The 22,413-nt window shown below is 41.8% G+C and overlaps 1 protein-coding gene across 1 annotated transcript in view; it reads left to right on the top strand.

The window, feature by feature from the left end:
* Positions 1-22,413, top strand: part of LOC136866811 (lipase 3) — a 117,216-nt gene that overhangs the window by 4,963 nt on the left and 89,840 nt on the right. The window contains exons 2-4 of the mRNA XM_067143917.2: positions 3,325-3,523; positions 12,844-12,958; positions 18,015-18,261. Coding sequence (XP_067000018.2) covers positions 3,325-3,523; positions 12,844-12,958; positions 18,015-18,261 — 561 coding nt within the window. The remainder of the gene's footprint in view (positions 1-3,324; positions 3,524-12,843; positions 12,959-18,014; positions 18,262-22,413) is intronic.

Below are 22,413 nucleotides of genomic sequence, written 5' to 3'. Positions count from 1 at the left end.
TTCTCTTCCTTATGCATTAAAGTTTTCTCATACGTGTCACCTCCCTAGCTTGGGATTAGCCCCTGTATATCGGCCTAGAGCCACTTAGGTTTTAAAAAGTGTATTAGGAGTGCAAACTACGTCTCCAGTCAATTTGGTATTTTGGGCCTTGTAATTAACCTGTTTCTTTTCTGAGTAAGCCCAGTAGGTTGTGTACATGATACCCCTGTGTAAATTTGTAAGTTGTGCCTGCAGGCAAGCGATTGTAAAAGTCGAGGATGCCTTAAATAGGTGTGAGTAACTGGGAGCTGGTTCGCTCGTTTCAAATTAGGTTTTGAGTGCCTCTTGAAGGCCGGAATGTATTTGGTGAGAGCAAGTGCTCTTTGATTTCAGGGGAATTCTGCCCCCAGGTGGTCTGGTTGAATATTCGTAAAGTGGAGCTTGGAGCTCATTAATTATTCACCCGGGGCTTGAACCCCAGCAAATGTAATTTATTAACTTGTTTTCTTGCTACTTGGTACCTGTTTCTCTGTTGTTGTTATTTGTTGATTTTGAAAAGAAAATATAACCTTTGTTAAAGTTCTAAATTAACTTTAATTTGGTAGTTGAGACCTATTCCAGCCCGCACCTTCTTTCACCTCTGCAAAACCACAAAACTCCGTAACAGTAACAATAGAGGGGTGCAGGGGACAAGTTACATATAAGGGAAAAGAAAACCCCCCTGCTATATGCAAGGCCCCTCATCACCGGCGTAATGACCGTCCCCGCCGTGCGGGCAATGTTTTGAGACAGCCGACATCACTTGCCACACTATTCCGCCCTTATGTACCCACAACAACATCAATCACTCTCCAATCTGACTTAAAATTGACGAGTGGAACCTTTGCCTCCACTCGTAAACAATGTCAAACTGACTTTTTTCCGCACTCAGTCACACTTACCCAAATCTAAACACAAACAATATTAACCAACAATACGATAATATTATTTACAGTATGCTTTACGTCATACCGACACAGATAGGTCTTGTGGCTACGATAGTATAGGAAAGAGATAGGAGTGGGAAGGAAGCGGCCGTGGCCTTAATTAAGGTACAGCCCCAGCATTTGCCTGGCGTGAAAATGGGAAACCACGGAAAACCATCTTCAGGGCTGCGGACAATGGTGTTCGAACCCACTATCTCCCGGATGCAAGCTCACAGCTGCACGCACCTAACCGCACGGCCAATTCGCCCGGTAACACGATAATAAACATGTCAGATGTCATAAACTGATGCTGATAATGAGGAAGTCAGTTTTGTGGTGTAGAGGTAGCATGCCAGTTGATCCCGGTTGATCTAGGGATTTGAATTCTGGTTTGAGGGCTGTACCAGCGTTTACTCAGTCTTGTGAGGCCAATTGAGAAGCTGCACGATACAAAAGGCAGCGGATTCGGTCAAGAAAGCCAGACAATACGGCTGAGGATGTCTCACGCTCACCATGTGGAACTTATCTGCAGGCCACATGGATAGACAACAGTCTTCTTGGCAGGCTGAGGTCGTAAGAGGCTGTTACACCATGATTCCTGTGTGCGTTGATGATGATAAGGAGGAGGTGAAATATTGTTTTGAGTCTGCGGTTAGGGTCACTTAGCTGTGAGCTTGCATTCGGAAGATAGTGGGCTTGAACCCCACTGTCGGCAGTCCTGAAGATGGTTGTCCGTGGTTTTCCATTTTCACACCATGCAAATACTGGGGCTGTATCTTAATTAAGGTAATGGTCGCTCCATTCCCACTCCTAGCTCTTTCCTTTACCACCGACGTCATAAGGCCGATCTGTGTCGGTGCGACGTACAGCAAAATTGTAAAAAAAAAAACAACCTTGAGTTTCCCCTTGTATACTTCTCCTATAAGATGTATATTCTCATAATTAGAATTAGTCTGACTCGTTAGCTGAATGATCAGCGTACTGGCCTTCGATTCAGAGGGTCCCGGGTTCGATTCCCAGTCAGGTCGGGGATTTTAATCGCTTCTAATGAATTCTTCTGACTCGGGGACTGGGTGTAGATGTCCGTTCCAACACTCGCATCATATTTAGACAACATACCACACTACCAACCACCACAGAAACGCGCAATAGTGATTACATCCCTCAATATAGGGTTGGCGTCAGAAAGGGCATCCGGCCGTAAAATAAGGCCAAATCCACATGTGCGACACAGTTCGAACCCGCGTCCCCACAGGTGTGGGGGAAAGCGGCAGGAAAAGCAGAAGAAGAAATGAAATGGCGTATGGCTTTTAGTGCCGGGAGTGTCCGAAGACATGTTCGGCTCGCCAAGTGCAGGTCTTTCGAGTTGACTCCCGTAGGCGACCTGCGCGTCGTGATGAGGATGAAATGATGATGAAGACAACACATACACCCAGCCCCCGTGCCATTGGAATTAACCAATTAAGGTTAAAATCCCCGACCCGGCCGGGAATCGAACCCGGGACCCTCTGAACCGAAGGCCAGTACGCTGACCGTTCAGCCAACGAGTCGGACAGAAGAAGAAAATTCTCATAATTAGAATTTTGAAGTCAATACAGTTATTCAGTTATTTGATGTTGAGCTGAGAGTCCTTTGAGATATTCTGATCAAAAACTAGTTTACTATGAAACCGCTTAGGAATACCCAATATCAGTCATGTTAGAAAATGACTAAATACTTGAAACTTGTGGTTTGAGATGACCGCCGTCATTTTAAGATGAAATAATTGTAAAAATGACCAACGTCGGGGCATGAACCTGATAAAAAGCTTAGTGAAATAGGTTAAAATACCCATCCAGAGAGCAGAGAATATGAGTTCAAATCCCGAGTGTTAGTACATTTTCAGCTGTTTTTTCTTGTAAGAATATGACCACCGCCATTTCATTATTGCTTTAATGATATTTGCTTTCTAAATAAACGAATGGAAAGTCAACATCATTAAAGTAATAAAGATCTACAAATAAGCGTGCATGGGCGCCCGCAGGATCTTTTCCAGGGGGGGGGGGGGCACATTAACAATTTTCTTGAATATAAAAACCAATATAACGTCAGCAACATTAAATTGTTTACAGAAACTTCCAGTTATAACATATGCTAGATGACTGTCAGTAATTTCAGTTTATGAAATAATCTGGTATGATATTAAACAATTGAACATCAACATCTTTAGAATTCCAGGGGGGGGGGACAAGTGCCCCCCCTTGCCCCCCCTTGCGGGCGCCCATGTAAGCGTGTTAATAATGTATTCAGGCCTTAACAATATGTTATTTCATTAATCCAAAACGTATAGTTCAGTGAAATCAATCGTAAGGTGAGAACTATTCTCATTTGATGTCCACAGCCTGACTTGGTGAGGAGACATGGCTACCCATCAGAGACTCACAACGTTACCACCGAGGACGGTTACATCCTCACGGTACATCGCATCCCTTATGCTATGAATTCTACACATGGAGCTTCAAGGCCTGCTGTGGTTCTGATGCACGGGTTTCTCGGCAGCTCGACCGATTGGCTCATATTGGGACGTCATAATGGGTATGGTATGTCCATGCAAAGAAGTTGCATTCCTATGCAGTTCGCATACTGAGGACTGAATATACAGTTACGGTCAAATGCACAGGAGTAGTATGATAAATAATAATTGGTCGGCAGCACTGAAGATGGTTTTCCGTGGGACAGTACCTTAATTAAGGCCACGGTCTCTTCTTTCTCACTCCTACCCCTTTCCTATCGCATCGTTGTCGGAAGACCTACCTGTGTCGGTACATTGCAAAGCAACTTGTAAGAAAAGTAATAAGTAATTAAATACACTGACTGACAGAGCAAATGCAACACCAAGAAGGAGTGGTCAGAACTTTATGCCAATTGCAGGGTAGACTGACGTCACTGAGGTATGCTCATGATGTGAAATGCGCCGCTGTGCTGCGCACGTAGCGAACGATAAATGGGACACGGCGTTGGCGAATGGCCCACTTCGTACCGTGATTTCTCAGCCGACAGTCATTGTAGAACGTGTTGTCGTGTGCCACAGGACACGTGCATAGCTAAGAATGCCAGGCCGCCGTCAACGGAGGCATTTCCAGCAGACAGACGACTTTACGAGGGGTATGGTGATCGGGCTGAGAAGGGCAGGTTGGTCGCTTCATCAAATCGCAGCCGATACCCATAGGGATGTGTCCACGGTGCAGCGCCTGTGGCGAAGATGGTTAGCGCAGGGACATGTGGCACGTGCGAGGGGTCCAGGCGCAGCCCGAGTGACGCCAGCACGCGAGGATCGGCGCATCCGCCGCCAAGCGGTGGCAGCCCCGCACGCCACGTCAACCGCCATTCTTCAGCATGTGCAAGACACCCTGGCTGTTCCAATATCGACCAGAACAATATCCCGTCGATTGGTTGAAGGAGGCCTGCACTCCCGGCGTCCGCTCAGAAGACTACCATTGACTCCACAGCATAGACGTGCACGCCTGGCATGGTGCCGGGCTAGAGCGACTTGGATGAGGGAATGGCGGAACGTCGTGTTCTCCGATGAGTCACGCTTCTGTTCTGTCAGTGATAGTCACCGCAGATGAGTGTGGCGTCGGCGTGGAGAAAGGTCAAATCCGGCAGTAACTGTGGTGCGCCCTACCGCTAGACAACGCGGCATCATGGTTTGGGGCGCTATTGCGTATGATTCCACGTCACCTCTAGTGCGTATTCAAGGCACGTTAAATGCCCACCGCTACGTGCAACATGTGCTGCGGCCTGTGGCACTCCCGTACCTTCAGGGGCTGCCCAATGCTCTGTTTCAGCAGGATAATGCCCGCCCACACACTGCTCGCATCTCCCAACAGGCTTTACGAGGTGTACAGATGCTTCCGTGGCCAGTGTACTCTCCGGATCTCTCACCAATCGAACACGTGTGGGATCTCATTGGACGCCGTTTGCAAACTTTGCCCCAGCCTCGTACGGACGACCAACTGTGGCAAATGGTTGACAGAGAATGGAGAACTATCCCTCAGGACACCATCCGCACTCTTATTGACTCTGTACCTCGACGTGTTTCTGCGTGCATCGCCGCTCGCGGTGGTCCTACATCCTACTGAGTCGATGCCGTGCGCATTGTGTAACCTGCATATCGGTTTGAAATAAACATCAATTATTCATCCGTGCCGTCTCTGTTTTTTCCCCAACTTTCATCCCTTTCGAACCACTCCTCCTTGGTGTTGCATTGTCACTGTCAGTCAGTGTATCTGATTGGTAGTTCCAGTCGGTAAGTGCTGAAGGATTTATCAGAATATTTACCCAAGTAAACTCTTTCACCTATTATGAATTTCCAGTTTAATTTTTTATTGTGTGGAAAATAAAGATAATATAGCATTTCCTCCTCTGTTTTTTCTTCATCAATGTCATAATCATCTTAACGTTTTTTTCACGTGCCTGCTGGATCTTGGATCGCCACTTAAACTGGTCTGAGGCGTCAACTGGACGTAAGTTGGTCGTCTTCAAGTCTAAGTTTATGGTCTCTTGTCAAGGCTGTTTCGATAGGCTCCTTGATCGATGATCATCAACTTTCAAGTTTTGTGCCATGCTGGTTATGATAGACGCTGCTGCTTGCAAGGTGTGGCCGTACCACGTCTTTCTCGAATTTCATCATGGATGGGCGCAACACTCATCTGTCTTAGATCGTCTTCATTGATGACTGGATTGGACAAGACGAGAAACCCCAACGTCCAGTGCAACATTCGCATCTCCATAACATGGAGCTAGCTCTCACGCTCTTAGTCGCTGATATTGTTATTCCGTACAATAGTTCGGTAAAAAAACCTAGGAATGATAATGGATAGTACTCTCTCGTGGATTGAACACATAAGAATGATTATTATTAATAAATCTGTCTCTTAGAAGAAACATTCATGTCAATAAATTTACGAAAGTTCTTTGTACAGTCTCTTATATTACCTGTATTGGAGTATGGGTCAGTAATATATAACGATCTGTCAGAATCTGTTAACATCAAGATTCAACGCCTACAGAATGCATGCGTTAGGTTAATTATTGAGATCCGTAGAGATGATCATTATAACACCTCACTTTCTTCAACTTCAGTGTATTAATTAAAAGAGAGAAGAATACTGGCAATAGCATTATTAATACTAATTACGAAATATTATCAAATAAAAATCTGCCCCGTATCTATATTCTGCATTCTCTTGAATGGAAAATGGACATCACTACAGATCCACATGGAATACGATGCAGATAGCGGAAATCAAAGTACAACAAATCTTTTACATCATGGAGAGTAAGTTATATCATCATTATATTGTGTCTTTTGTCAAAATTTAAAATAGCATGTTAACCCATGCTCATTTATAATTTCTGCTATTATACTTGTATTGTGCTAATAAACTTATACCATCATAAATATGAGAGCAGATTGTGTACAATAACTGGGGGTTTCATAGCCTATGTACTCAGTCTTTAAATAAATAAACAAGCAAATAAATAAATAAATAAATAAATAAATAAATAAATAAATAAATAAATAAATAAATAAATAAATAAATAAATAAATAAATAAATAAATAAATCAGCTCCAGACAGGGCAACAGGGCGAATCACTGTTCGGTAGAATTTCGACTTCAGATTAACTGGAATGTATGAATTTTTAAATATTGTCTGTTAGGTCATCAGCCCAGAGGCTGGTTGGATCCTCAAATAGCACCACCAAAGGTTATGCGGTTATAAGGAAACCGCAAAAACCAATGGCAGCACCAAAATGAGGCGTACTAGGCAAGACGAGGAGTGAGGTAGTTTGCCATTGCTTTCCTCACTGGGTCAGAAAGTGCTATTGCAGCATGACTGACCCTATGAGCAACACCTTTCATAACACTCAGATGCACTAGTCGTGCTCTGAATGTCATTACTCAGCACCACCCATACCCCAGCAGCTTCCATATTGTCACAGCCATGGATGAGACTGGGACTTCGGTGGAAGCTACACTTTACTCTGGCCTGTGCCAAGAGTTGGATACAAAAGTACTGTATCCATCAAGAAATGGCAGCAGGCAATTTTAAATATTTATAGCAGTATATACTGTACCAACATACTGCTGGATTCTAAACATAATGCAACATTAAAATTAAGTTCCTAGCGGGGAACCATTAATTCAATTTCATAGTTCGAAAACATCTAATGAAAAATATAACCTACCACTGGATAAACTGGTTGTAGGATGGTATACCTGTACCAAAGCAATTCTCAATACCGACACAATCTCCTCTGTAGGGTTGTCCATTAGTAGATAACAATTTCGTATTCTACAATTTCCAATGGCAAATTGCATGATATAAATGTGACAACTGTAACTTTTCCATTTGCGAAAAGCTAATAATCATGAATGTGTCTTTCATTAAATGAAACTCTGACAAATATCAAGGAGAAATGCGACTCTACGTCGAAGGAACCTAACTTGTAGCCGAAGCATGTTTGGCGACCAAGGCCTACTGTAACGTCAATTCCGTCACATATTTTGTGGCGTTACACAAATTTTTGGATGACCCCCAGCCATAAAACATAATCATGTCAATAAACTGTTCAGACTTTTCATTTGTAAAACAACCAGCGTTTCGCCCAATTGTTGTAGCGGGCTACGCTTCTCGAAGGTGGTGGCTAGTACGTTGTTGAGATACGCGGCGATATGAGGTACAGGGTTGGGGTGTTAAGTGTGCTTTCCTTGGCTTTCAATAATTAAAAGTTAAATTCTCAACACTGTACCAGCCTGCTTCTTGGAGAGAACTGATGAGTGTCGTAGGGATTGTTTCACAAGTGTTGGCCGAGCGGTTAGGGGCGCGTAGCTGTGAGCTCGCATCCGGGAGATAGTGGGTTCGAACCCCACTGTCGGCAGCCCTGAAGATGGTTTTCCGTGGTTTCCCATTTTCACACCAGGCAGGGTACCTTAATTAAGGCCACGGCGCTTCCTTCCATTCCTAGGCCTTTCCTGTCCCATCGTCGCCATAAGACCTATCTATGTCGGTGCGACGTAAAGCAACTAGCAAAAAAAATTGTCACACGAAATTATTATTTTTTACTTATTTAATTTTTTAGTTATTCACTAAATAGTAAAAAACCCTCAACCTCTAGCTTCTCTCTGGATAAATTGTAGAGCTCTCGTTATATCACTGGAGGTAAGTTAATTTTTTTTCATTGCTTATGCCCCGTGACATTTTAGATGCTCACAGTTCATTTGATGTCACTCATTAATTGGTGTTACCTTAATCTTGTAATGCCATGCATTACATATTTGCCACACGAATACTAGAGACTTAGGATATAAGTTTTCTTATTAGTATCATCCTCTTAAACACACTTTAAAGTTAACATCATGTTTTATAAATTCACTCTTAAGAAACGACGTAAGTAAATTAATGCTATCCGACGTATTTATTGTCACTTATGTCTTTGAATAAGGAATGGAATATTTTTATACATATTTTGGTAATTAGGTAATAAGGAGGTATTTTGTATTCAGTTGTATTAGAGGACTTGTTTTCCAAATATATTTTTGTTGAATTTGCATAACGTACTTAGATTTTTCTCATTCCTGTTCTCTGTATAGGAACATAAAAATTAGTTTCCACCTCTTTTTCAACAATACTATGAATGTACATGTTTCCCATTAGGAATTCAAAAAATAAAATAAAATCCTGCGCCTCTTATTAACCATTCTTTGAAATAAGTTACGTTGGAGAAGAAAATATTAAAATAAGAGTGTGTTTGAATGGAACAAACGAAAATAAGTTGAGGTTGTGGGGAAAAAAATATGATGTAAATATGATTATAACATAATGTAATTAGATCGACATTGCATGGTTAAAAAAGCCAAACGCCATGACGCAACAGCCCCGAAGGGTCATGACCTATCAAGCGAACGTTGCTCAACCCGAAGGTCTGCAGATTATGAAGTGCCATGTGGTTAGCACGATGAATAATCTCGGCCGTATTTTTTGACTCTCTAGACCGAGGTCGCTATCTCACCGTCAGATAGCTCCTCAATCGTAATCAAATAGGCTGAGTGGACCTCGAACCAGTCCTCAGATCCAGGTAAAATTCCCTGACCTGGCCAGGAATCCAACAGGGGCCTCCGAGTAACAGAAAGGCACGCTACCCCTACACCGCGGGGCCGGCTTTGCAGGGTTAAGGGAGCTTAAATAAATGTTAAGAGACCTGTGTCAGCAAATAACCATGGTGAAACTCTTCTTGCCTATGTTTTTACGGGAAGAGAGACTGTAATTACTAGTGAGAGGATTTTAAGGCGCACCAAAAGAAAAAAGAGCAAAGTCATCTCCGTACAGCTCATGAAGGTCCCTGGAGGGGTGGAAGGTAAAGGCTTCCACTATCCGTAACCTCGGCAATTGGTGAGGTACAGTGGTTAGTTCTACACTCGGCAACCTTTGACCCCAGGTATTAACGTGGTACTCTTTTTTGGGGTAGGAAGAGTGAACCTCCGGAAGTGGAAATCTCGTTTCTTAAATTTTTCGACTTCCTCATGGGGAAACACAATGTGTTACACGTTTTGCACCTTTTTGGTGGGAGATTACTACATTTTGCCACTTTTTCCCTTCTATTCCATTCTTCAGCACCTCTTTGACCTGCGGTTCTTAAAGATTAGACAGAATCTTCTTTCTCTTCTTGAACAGATTTTTAAAATATTCTTTAATCAGAAGACAAGAACAACCAATAAATATCAAAATATAATTTATGGGAACCACCAGTAATTCATATCTCAGCAAGAATGGCCAATCTCCAGCTGTGAAATCAAATTAAAATTTAAACAAGTTCATTTAGTACTGACATGAATTTAATGGTTCCATCTATCGACTGTGTACTCTATTCTTGGCCGTGTTAGTGTTTAACGAGTACGATCCAGAACGTATTTTTCCACAACACAAAATCATGCCGAAGGATAAGGGAATCGGGTAGTGTAAACGTTAGTTCCCAGTAAATCTTGAATATCTCTGAAACTACTTGAGATATATGTATGATTTCGAGTAATTGTTACAATAACTTAAGGGTATATATCAGTTGAATTTCGCGATGATTTAAAAAAATATGAGCAATGGCGTAAAGTTAAATTTTAAAAAGTGGCTGATTTGTTTTTGTACAATTTTCTTGTGATCTGGAAGACTCAGAACCTTTCGTATTGGAATATTTACTTGAAAATGTGTGATTAATAGCCTGTAGCAGATTTATATTGATGGGGTTGATGGTTGATTTTTAAACAAAAATCTAATCGAGCAAACTTTTTGAGCATTTTGTAATGGCATTTTTTGTTATACTTCATAACTTATCTCAATAACTACTAATAGTTTCAAAGCGATTCTGCTATAGACTATGCACTGGTACTTGCACAGTATGTGGTAGAAATTTCAGGATTGTACAGTTTTAAGTTCCCGAGAAAAAGTTACATAACCGATCAACAATTGTGTTTAGAGAAAAATGAGTTTGAAGTTTGAATACGAGGACATTCACAATGTAAACGTCAGATTAACGTAAACATTAGAAAGGCGGTAAAACGACCGACAATCGTTAATGCGTATTCAGGCTAGCCAATGTGATGAAGAGAATAATCTCTCAAAATAACAAACTTTCCCGATTTCAGTTACACGATGTAGAACAAGAAATATTCCCGGAAAACAAAAAGAGGACGTATGCATGGTTACATTAAAATATCAATAATGACCTCAAATGTGGTTTCTATACCCATGTGTTATATATTGTTGTGATCGGGAAAGAATGGAGAATTTTGTGAACCTAAAAACAAAAAATGCTATTAGTGGTCATTCCACACTACCCAGTTCCCTTAAGAAGAGGGAGAACTTGTATGCACTTTCAGAAGAATTCAAGATGCAGTTTATCGAAACTGATGGCATCATTCTTCGATGTGCCGTCTGTGAAGTAAATATTGCAATCGATGACAAGCATCAAAGAAATAGAATAAACCTGCACGTCTAGTACAGCAAACATGTAAAAAACATTGAACCTCTCAATCGAAACCTGAACAAAAGCCTTCCCTTCGGGATCTGAAAAACGCAGCAATCAATCCACAAGTTCAGGGAGGATCTAGAAAAGGGGGTCGGCAAACATGAAGTGAAATTCATTTGAGATGAAACTACTGATGACCTGCAAAGATATATTTTGAATGTGTTGGTATTTCCATTATCTGGTGAATGGGTGAAGCCTATGCTTTTAAAAATGTATAAGCTTGAGAAGACAAATGCCTGCACAATAATGCAATCATTCAATTATTCGTGGATGAACCTGTGGTCAGGGGGCATACAATACGAAAAGGTTAGGCTTGTCGTGACTGATCAATCACGCTACATGATTTTGGCTTTCCAACAACTGAAGGGCATGTACTCCAACCTCAGTCATGTGGCATGTACTGCATATGGACTGCAGTGTGTTTGTGAAAATATCAGGGAGAATTACAGCAAGGTGAATGACTTCATTATTGCTATGAAGAAGATTCTCGTAAAGGCTCTCAGTCGTCTAGTTTTGTACCAAGAAGTGACTGGGCTCTACCTTCCACAGTTTCTTGTCACCACAATTGGGGTACTTTGGATAAAATGCGCAGTTTTCTTGGGCGGAAACTTTGATAAAATCAAATGCTTCATATACGTCGTAGACTCAACGGACGCAGCAGCCATCAAGCAGAACCAACAATTACTCAACAACAAAGAGTTGGAACTTTTTGCATTGTATGGCTACGAGTATTAGCCTGATGTAATTCAGTGTTTAGAAAAAAGTTGATGAGTGTTAGGGAGAACCTTGATGGATTTGCTAAAGGCAAATTTGAATTTAATTTGAAGGATAATCCAGATGTAGAAACCTTTGCAACTTCGACTGAACTCCCTTTACGAGGGCTGACATTGGTTTCTATAAATGAGGAGCGGAGTTGCTCTATATGTAAGGAGCTACTGAGCTCAAAGCGCCAGCAACTTACTGTCGAAAAGATTTAAATGTTGTTTGTAATCCAATATAACCAGAACCCAATAAACGGGATAAGGAAAGTTCATGTAACTGGTTTAAACCTTAATAACATGATTTCATTAACACTTTTTTGCACCTTTTTGTATGCATTTTCAGAACCCTTTTTCCTCTTTTCTGACCATACCTTCCAACTTAGAATCATTTCCATAGTAATTACCACCCAGGATACAAAGGCGTACACTGTGTTGCCTACACTGTAGGCGCCAGTCCATGAACTTGTTGACGGTAGTAGTACTGTATGTATAAATAGGAAGCTAAGAATAACGGCCGAGAGGATTTGTCGTGCTGACCACACGACACCCAATAATCTACAGGCATTCAGACTGAGCAGCGGTTGCTTGGTAGACCATGGCCCTTCAGGGTTTGGTTTATAGTAGTATGTAGAATAGAAACTGCTAAAAAATCTGGTCAAATTGTTTACGAGTCATTCTATTAGCACATTCCATAGTAGTACAATTTACCAAAAAGTGCTATATTTGATTTTCAGTCATATCTGCTTTAGAATTTTGCAGTTATGATAATGTCCAGGGTATATTATCAGATTGTTACTTAATCAGTTTTCACAATCTACATAGACTCTTTGGCCAAAATAAACCATATTAAAATTAAAATCATAAGGCAAAGTAGCAGGAATCTCCTAACGTTTAACGTCAATAAAATTATTTAAACATCGAAAAGTGGTACCCGTTCATTTTTTCAGAGATGCGTTTCTATTTATTATCTTTGTGATGGCACAATTCTGTGAAATCACATTTGGAATTATACATATACGGTTATGTGTTAGTGGAAGTTAATAGGCTGTTAATAAAAAGTGTTACTTTCTTGTAGGTTACGTCCTTGCCAACTCAGGATACGATGTATGGCTACCAAACGGGCGGGGTAACGTCTATTCAAGGGAGCACGTGTCTCTCTCTACCAACGAGACGGCTTTCTGGAATTTCAGGTAGGTAAATGATACTTCTTTTCCTCAATTGATGACCAATTTTCACTGGGATTGTGTAATTTATATGGCTCATTAGAGTAAGTAATGGGTCAGAAGAAACACGGCTGGAGCAGTCCCTCCCCTTTTATTCGTACTTTTTTATGACTTCAGATTTCAACATTTTAATTAAATATCTTTAAAGTACGATTTTAGATATTTAGCTCTAGTCTAGTGTAACTAGAAAATCTTTCTAATTTATTTATCATTATTGATTCATTTTGGAGTATTTGTAGTTATTTTATTATGAGCTGTACGTAATTTTTAGTATATACGCTGACTGATACAGCCAGTTGTTATTACTTGATAGGCACGGTATTTTTGCATTTGTCTTGTGCCACAATCCATAGCAAAATGTAGCTTCAGTTGAAGTATCCGTCTCATTTATGGCTGTCAAAGTAAGGCAACTGCTGAGGTATGGGCAGTGCTGAGTATTGGCATTCAGTGCGTCCTAGTGCATCTAGATGCTGTAAAAGGCGTTACTAACTGGACTATTAGTGCTGAAATAGCACTTTCTGGTTCAGTGATAAAAGCACTGACAAGGGAACTCACTCGTCACTTTACCTAGAACGGCTTATTTTGGCAGTGTCCTGGTTTCTGCGGCTCCCTATAACTAGGTCTACATAACCTTAGGTGACTGCTATTTGAGCATCCAACCAGCCTGCAGGCTAGTGACTTAACAGACTTGGTCTGATAGCTTGTTGTGTAATACCGTCGGGATCAGAAAAGAGCGAGAGTTGACTGAGGGAAGGAAACCCATCGCATATCTGTTCTTCCTTTACCTCTTACCTACAGCGATATGAAAGATGTTAAATCATATATTTTATCTCAGTATATTTATGGGCATATTAGAGATAATACCTTGCTGTCAGAAGAAGGAACTCCGTATGTCAACAGGTAGCTAATGTATTATACATAGCGCGAATCGAACAGGGCAGTAGCCGGCTGGTAAGTGAAGCACGTTTGAATACATTACACTTTCTCGAGAATTACTAGCTCGATTTTCGAAATAATTACGGTGCTGAATTCGTAATGTTTGAGAGTTTAAAGTAGGGTGTAGCAAACAGTGTAGTTACATTCAGACAAAAGTCAGTACCATCTTCTCAGAAGTACTGATACCATGAAAAAGTACTTAAGTCCAATTATGAGGCCCCTGTTGAAATTACTGAAAAAGTGAAAACTGAATGTCAATATTTTTAAAGCTTCACGAGTTGTTTGAGGTGGACAACTTAGCTAAATATCCTTGTATAAGCACTAAAAATAGTCTGCAAGCTTTCTGACGTATAAGATATGCGAAATATCAAACCCCAGCAACATAAAATGAAATATTCAAATTTTTAACTGTTAGGATAAACCCATTATTACTCTCTCATAAACACATTATTTCTTCATCGTCTTACCGAAAATGAAAATCTACAACCTGTTTTCCAGTCATTGACCGAGTCAGGGATGTAATGAATGAAACATATATAGGCTGTTATTACAACGGGGTCGCCACTCCCAAGGTGATTTATTAGTGAGTGATAAATGCTATGAAATGATAATGGAGAGTGGTGCTGGAATGAAAGATGACAGGGAAAACCGGAGAAAAACCTGTCCCGCCTCCGCTTTGTCCAGCACAAATCTCACATGGAGTGACCGGGATTTGAACCACGGTATCCAGCGGTGAGAGGCCGACGCGCTGCCGCCTGAGCCACGGAGGCCCATCGTCTTACTATTCAATCATAACGTAATCCCTGGTGGCGCACTAACACTTTGTTGTTTACGACTAAGCAAGGATGACAAAAAAAAAAATGTTGGGAAGGCAGCGGCCGTGGCCATAATTAGGTATAAAATCAGGATTGTCCAGGTTTAGAAATGGGAAACTTCGGGAAAAATCACGGCTGCATAACCCATCATCTCCTGAATGCAAGCTCACAGCTACGCTGCCCTAACCGTGCAGGCAACTCACTCTCAATTATAACTGATTTTCTCCATATTTTCTGGCCCTATCTTATTTCTCATATCATTAAAAAGAAATGCACAGAAAAGATCCTTTCACCATCAGGAGAAACGGGTCGACAAAACTTTAAACCGGGCAATGTCCATATCACCATCATAACTTTGAAGGACTTCGGTAATTTCTCTTACCTTGATAAGTCTATCATTACCTGCAAGGACGTTTGCCATTTTCTGCTTCGTATCACTACTACATTTTCCACTTGCATATAGTCCAGAGTTGCGCAGCTCACGTGACAAGCGAACAATCTCGGCACGGTACAGGGTCAGTGACGAAGCTTCCCTCGCACCATTTTCAACGAAATGTTCATTTTAGTACAATATTAAAAAAGGGTCCGCCTCTGTGGTGTAGTGGTTAGTGTGAATAGCTGCCTTCCCTGGATGTCCGGGGATGATACCCGGCTTTGCCACGAAATTTGAAAAGTGGTACGAGAGCTGGAATGGGGTCCACTCAATCTCGGGAGGTCAACTGAGTAGAGGGGGTTCGATCCCCACCTCAGCCATCCTAGAAATGGTTTTCCGTAGTTTCCCACTTCTCCTCCCAGAAAATGCCGGGATGGTACCTAACTTAAGGCAACGGCCGCTTCCCTCCCTCTTGCCCCCCCCCCCCACAAGGCCCCCTGTTCAGGATGGTAGGTGAGGCACTGGTCTTCCTTCCCAGTTGTATCCCCGGATCCAAAGTCTCACGCTTCAGAACACTGCCCTTGAGGTGGTAGAGGTGGGACCCCTCGATGAGTCCCAGAGAAAACTAACCCTGGTGGGTAAATGGATTGAGATAGAAAGAAATTTTTATAAGACGTTTTAAAGGCAAAAAGGCTATATTTTTTCAATATCCTTGTTTAATTTATACTGCGCTAGATATTATAGTTGAGGAAAAGAAACATGACGGCCTCAGTTCCTCGAAGCGAGCTGGAAGCCAGCAGTCAATCACATCATGCACCCTGCTCAGTTAACGAGTTCTAAGTGGTTCTTGTTTGGTGTGGGGAGGTTGTCAAACCACTTTCTTCCACACTATCTTCAGTCTTTACCGATTGTTGGCGTCGAGTGCAGTAGATGAGTTGGCAACTCCGGCTATAGTAGACGTAGTGAATCCTATAAGCCGCTAATAGACACCGGGCTGCCGCTGGAGTGCAGTGGTGTGAGGCGAAGTCGTCATGTTTTGTCCCCAAGTAAAACAGGCATGGCTTTCTTTCCCCTATATTTACATATAAATAGAAAGCTGACATGTTACAGTTTTTCGTGTTTCAATGTACAAAGATAAGGATTTTAAGCGTGCAAGCTACGATTTTAAATTTCTTGGATGGGAATGATAGTATTTCACCAAGAAAAATAAAATTCCTGTTATTCATTCAGAAAAGTATAATATATTTACTTACTTCAACAAGTTTAATGCTTGATTTTGTAGAGTTTTGTAATGTTACGTGACTTTCTTTGTTCATTCAATTTTTGAATACACTATTTAAAACTTATCATCAGACGACCATTGATAACAGCTAGCCTCTAAATCGCGAGTGAGTTTCATCACGAGTACAGACACAGGTGTGTACTATCCAATATTAAATTACAACATTTTAAATGCAGTACCAGGAAGATATACAGTAAGACTTCAAATAAATAACCTAACTAAAACTATTCTCCGTAAACATGATAGGTAATTTAAACTCAAGCAACCAGAAGCTACAACTTATCCACTTAACTCCTTATTATATTACGGATGTTTCTAAAGCATACCTTCTTAAAATACGACATTGAAAGCTGTAATTCACTGCGTACAGAAAAAAATACTTTGAGATAAACTTTTTTGGAATCCGGTCAATATACGTAAACCGCAATGAACAGAAGGAACCAATTCCTTAAAACGTAATTTATATTTATAAATACCGGAAATAAAATTACTAAAAATAAAACATAACATAATTCCTTTATTACTCGAATGAACGTTCACCGTTCATTAACCTTTACGGCCTGTGACGTAACCACAACGTCGCTATGGCTGAAGCGCACACCCTGATCGCTCGCCTGCCCACTTGTGCGCTATACGCCCGCGGGACGAAAACCCCAGCGTGAGCAAGCACGATACAGACTTTTGATTGCAGGCTCAAACTCCTTCAAATGTACAGAATTCTCCATGCTCTGTGCTTCCAATTGCTTGATAGTATTGCAGAGCAAAGCAAAGTCATCCTCTTACAGGCCATGAAGGCCCTTGGAGGGGTGGAAGGTAAAGTTTTCCACTATCCGCAACCTCGGTACTTGATGGGATAGAGTGGTTAGCTCAGGGTCATGTGCACCTGCGGTAGTGGAAATCTCGTTTCTTAAATTTTACGACTTCCTGACGGGGAGAGTATTGCATACGCTACGAAAATATGATTTTATGTACACTATGCACATTTTGCACAGCATTGCCATGGTTACCACAAACTTAAAATTTAAAAAAAGGTCTGCTGCATGTCATGTGCTTTATCGAAATCCAGAAAACGGTATTCACCCCAAGAATTTTTAAGTATGTTCTAAATATGCTCTTAACATCGAAATATACATAAACGTTCAAAATATCAGATGCTTCATTTGTCTTAATTAAACATGAAACAGGTAATATACCAAACCCTGAAGGGCCATAGTCTACCAAGCGACCGCTGCTCAGCCTGAAGGCCTGCTGATTATGGGGTGTCGTGTGGTCAGCACGACGTATCCCTTCGGCCGTTATTCTTATTAAGTTTTATTAAGATATGCGGGGTATACCTATGCATTTGCATAATTTCTCAACACTAATTTAAACAATTACAAGGAAATTGATATAATATTCGCAAGAGCTTGTGAACATTACGGAGATTTTTAGCACTACAAACAGTTTACTTGTAGACATACAGAAAGAGGTTGTGATTTGTAAGTTGCGACATTCAGAATAAAAGTAAATTAGTACTGGTCCTCTCAGTTGTGGCCTGTGAATTTATAGTAAGTATATTACTTTTGAAATTGTAACTTGTGATCTTCATGAAATTACAAGTTTTCTCTATTTTTACAGTTGGCATGAGAATGGAATATATGATCTGCCGGCAGTAATAGATTACATACTAACGCATAATGGGCAGTCGAAACTTTTCTATGTTGGATACTCCATGGGTGCGACCATGTTCTACGTTATGGCTTCAGAAAAACCAGAATACAACGAGAAAATCAGAGCCATGATCAGTTTGGCGCCGGTGGCATATATGAATCATGTTAGATCACCCGCATTGCAGTTGTTGGCTCGAACAACTTCATATCTCACGGTGAGTAGTACTTCTTATTTATTTCGGTTGTTGATGTGCACTGGTGTAGGATTAGAACTTGTTTTTCACAATTTGGGACACCGCGGTCTTTACTGTCACAACATTTACTGTTCAAATGTTGTCTAATTCATGCCTTTAATGTGCGCGTTCGAAATATGCGTGATACACTTCAACTACAACGACTGTACGCTGAACGATCACGGAATATGAAACACCTGACGCGTGATGACACGAACGTGATCACGTCATAATTCTTCTTCTTTTGAAGGTTTCATTCCCGCCCGAAAGGCGGGGTGGGCCCCCTACAGCGTAATGCGCTCTATCGGGCCGGGAGAGGTGAAAAGAGTGAGGTGTGGTGGAGGAGAAAGATGGGAAAAAGAAGTAAATAAGTTAAGGAAGATGAATGGTGGAGTCTCTTGGCTAGGGAGATGTGAGGCAGGGTGTGTAGTTTAGACGAGAGTGTCAGGGTGAAGTTGAGGGTTAAGGAATTGTAGTGCGGCGACGATATGCCATAGTGAAGTTGTAAGGAGTCTGTAGAGCTCTGTATGCGGAGGTGTGTGGAAGAAGGAATGAATTGGGTTATGGTGTGGACGAACGTGGTAACGAGGTTGATAGGGAGGATGAGCTGGCCGGATGCGACGACGTGTAGCCCGAGGAGATGTCCAGGGAAAGGTTGAGGAGTGGAGCGAGAATGCTCCACTTTGTGATGGCGTCTGCAGATGTGCGCTCCACTGGAGATGAGACGATGTACTGCGTCTTCCGTCGGTAAATGGAGGCGTACTAATGAGGTCGCACCAGAAGAGTTCATAATGCGGAACGCCCACCGTGCTGGAACGCCTTCTGCGTGAAGTCCATGTAGGACTTCGCGTTCAGTGATCGTGGTGGCAACGCCGCGAATGACGCAACTAAACATTGAGGGTTGAGACGATGGTGGCGGTGGTGACGATGTTGGCGGTGCGGCGGCTTCCTTAGTTGGAGCAGGTGCGTCGTCGATTTGCTGGTGATTGAAGTAGCGGGGTGGGATATTATGAAGACTGGGGCGTTCGAAGGTGGGTTGCGTAGGGAGGGAGGAGGGCATTACTGGTGAATGAAGGGAGTATGCGAGCGTAGAGAAGAAATTGTGGGGGAGGGGGAGGGTGGAGGTCGTGCTGGTAGTAGTGGTGGTGTAGATGGTCATGGTGGAAGTGAAGGGTATAGCGGGGTGGCTAATTTCCATTGCTTTATTAGTATCGGCTGGGAGCTGGTAGTAAAGCTGATGTGCCACCCAGCCGATCAAAAAAATACGAGGAGAGTCTGGAGTTCGGAGACGTCCAATATCGTGAGATCGATATCGACTTGTGCGATGTGTGTGTTGAGTCATAATTGGGTGTCATATAATGAGTTCATCATTCCTCTGAACAGTGGCGTCACGTGCTTAAAATTTTTGGGTGTTCACAGAGAACTGACATTAGGTAAAAAAAATCCGATATATAGGCCTAAGTTGCTCCTCACCTCCTCAATCAGTCAATACGTTAACAGGAGCTCAGTTAGCGTATATTGTGTCGCGTCTTCGATTCATTAAGCAATATTATGTTACAAGTGCGACTGTCAACAACGCCATGTGGTTAGTCAATTAACCACTCCGAGGTAACAGCTCTGTGCATGAACCACTGCCATGGACTACGCGACAAGTGCTGCCATCGTTGGGATTTGGAAAGAACTTTGACAGAAGGCATTGGAAGCGGATCAGCTGTCCGTAATCCACTGCCTGCTCGATATGAAGCAGCCATCGGATGCACATCGAACAGACAGCGCCGTGATCACACAGTAAACTATGATCATATTCGCCATACCTACAGCATTGGCCCTTCAAGCTCTACCTATGCAACACGCCGAAGTCTATAGTTCAAAACGGGCTTGTGATCGGCTGGCGTGGCGCGTGATTCATATGGAAACGTAAAGTGAATCGGCACTTACAACTTGGTAAATACGTTCTCAGCGTACAGAAATCTTGTTTTCATCATACAATGTTGTGAACATTTCACGAGGTTTGGGATTAGCAGGGTGTTCACGCGCTCATGTGATCCTTAAGACGAGACGCCTCTACCTCTGAGCAATAAAAGGCTAAAGGCAGCACATGCTAACCGTGGGATAATGAGATTAATAGAGTGACTACTATGGCCCTGGACAAATTGTTGGAACCTAGAGCTGTGATGCCATTATCTCGTAAATAAAACAGCATTCTTTCACAGTATCAAGGATGTACCAAGAGATGAGGAGCCATGAGCATACATCCAGCAGAAGATCACACTGTGGCCGGCTGCAATGTGAGCATCTAACATTTCAACTGGCTTCCAAGCATCGACGTACCACTATAAGAAAATAACTACCTATATTACACTGCGCTTCCCGGTACATACCCCTAGAACTATGGATTCGACAATAATGTTAGTCGTTTTCGATTATTTTTAATGTCATTCCCTCCGCTAGGGGTGTCTTACCCCACAATTATTTTTCTCCACATAGTGTAGTAAGTCATGTGTTCACCATGTTTAGTTGATAGCTATGCTGGAATATAACACATTCATCTCTAATTTCGGCCATTTTGAACATTCTTTTCACCCCTTCTTAACCTCCAATCCGACTGGGCCTGAACTATGACGTGAACGGCATCCATAGTGTTAGGGGAGTCCTGCCCCCACAGTAATTTTTTAAGATATTAAGCCATATATGTACTATGTTTGGTAGAAAGCTATGCTGAAACATACACACATTCATCCGTAATCTCGATTATTTTCGATATCTTCTTTTTCACGCCTCCTCACCCCCCGTGCCGATGCGGCTGAATTTGGACTTAAACGACATGCGGAGTGTTACTGTTAATTTCAGTGACCCCGAAACCTATGGATTCGACACTATTTTTGATTATTTTATATGCCACCCCCTCCCCTCCATCCCTAGTGATGACTTACCCCCACACTGAATTTTTTCCAGACAGTCATACGTGTATCAGAATCTCTCCTTGGCCCAGCCTAAATTTACGCACGTGCCTACTTCGAACACCAGGCCTATATTCTGCTGTAGAATCCTTGAGTTAACGTTGCCATGGTTACGGCTGGTCATTTCTTCATCCGATTCCTAGAACGGGGTAGTGTGATACCAATATCTCTATAATTGTTGATTTTAGGCCCTTTAAGCATGGTTTTCGGGGCCCATTACCGATATCTGTTCTTTGCGTCGTGGGCTTTTTCTCCTTCTTGTACGACAAATTCGATATTTCACCTATATTGGCCTATGTTAATGAGCCAAAGGGCCTAAATATAGGGTCCTAAAAGGCACGTATGCGAAATTTGATTCACATTGGTGGAACGGTATGGATTTGTGTAAGGAACAGGCGGACAGGCATTCTGCTTTATATATATAGGTAGATATGGTCCACCTGTACAACAGAGGGCAAGTACAAGATAACTCGACAATGGCTATGCAAAATCTTTGCTTCGTGTGGGATTCCGTAGCCTTAGACTACCACGGTTACCACTGATGATTCCGCGTCGTCGGCAACGACGCCTCATATAGGCGAAGTAAATGCGTCGAGAGACCGGGTAAGATTGCCTTTAATAACGATCACTGTTCCCTGCTGAGCCATATGGATGATCGAGTCTGTAAACAACATGAAGGCCCAACCTCTGGTTGTACCAATGGGATTTAGCAGGCCGAATTATTGTCTGAGAGCGTTCTCCTGACATGCCCTAGGATCATTGGACATCATACTGACGTAAGTGCAATAACGGGTATAACTCGAAGACAATGTTCTCCCACCCATTGGTAACTAACACAAATATCGAGCTCGAATTATTATGGTTATTATTTTACGATCGTGATTATTATTATTATTATTATTATTATTATTATTACTTGTACGGGTAGCTGCGAAGGGACGTAAACCCATTTATTATTATTATTATTATTATTATTATTTACGTAGTTCAATGATCGTATTGTATGTGAGGTTATGTCATGAAACATGTGTTGTACATAGACATTTATATCAGTTCAGTTAATGTAAATACCTGTAAATTAATATTATAATTTATTCTTACCTGTATATATAAATTGTAATCCATAATTATGAAACAGACTGTAACTTTCAGAATGGTAACAGGCACGAGAACG

The sequence above is a fragment of the Anabrus simplex genome, chromosome 3 (genome assembly GCF_040414725.1).
Source record: "Anabrus simplex isolate iqAnaSimp1 chromosome 3, ASM4041472v1, whole genome shotgun sequence".
Taxonomy (NCBI): Eukaryota; Metazoa; Arthropoda; class Insecta; order Orthoptera; family Tettigoniidae; genus Anabrus; species Anabrus simplex.
This window is presented reverse-complemented; position numbering and strand designations above follow the sequence as displayed.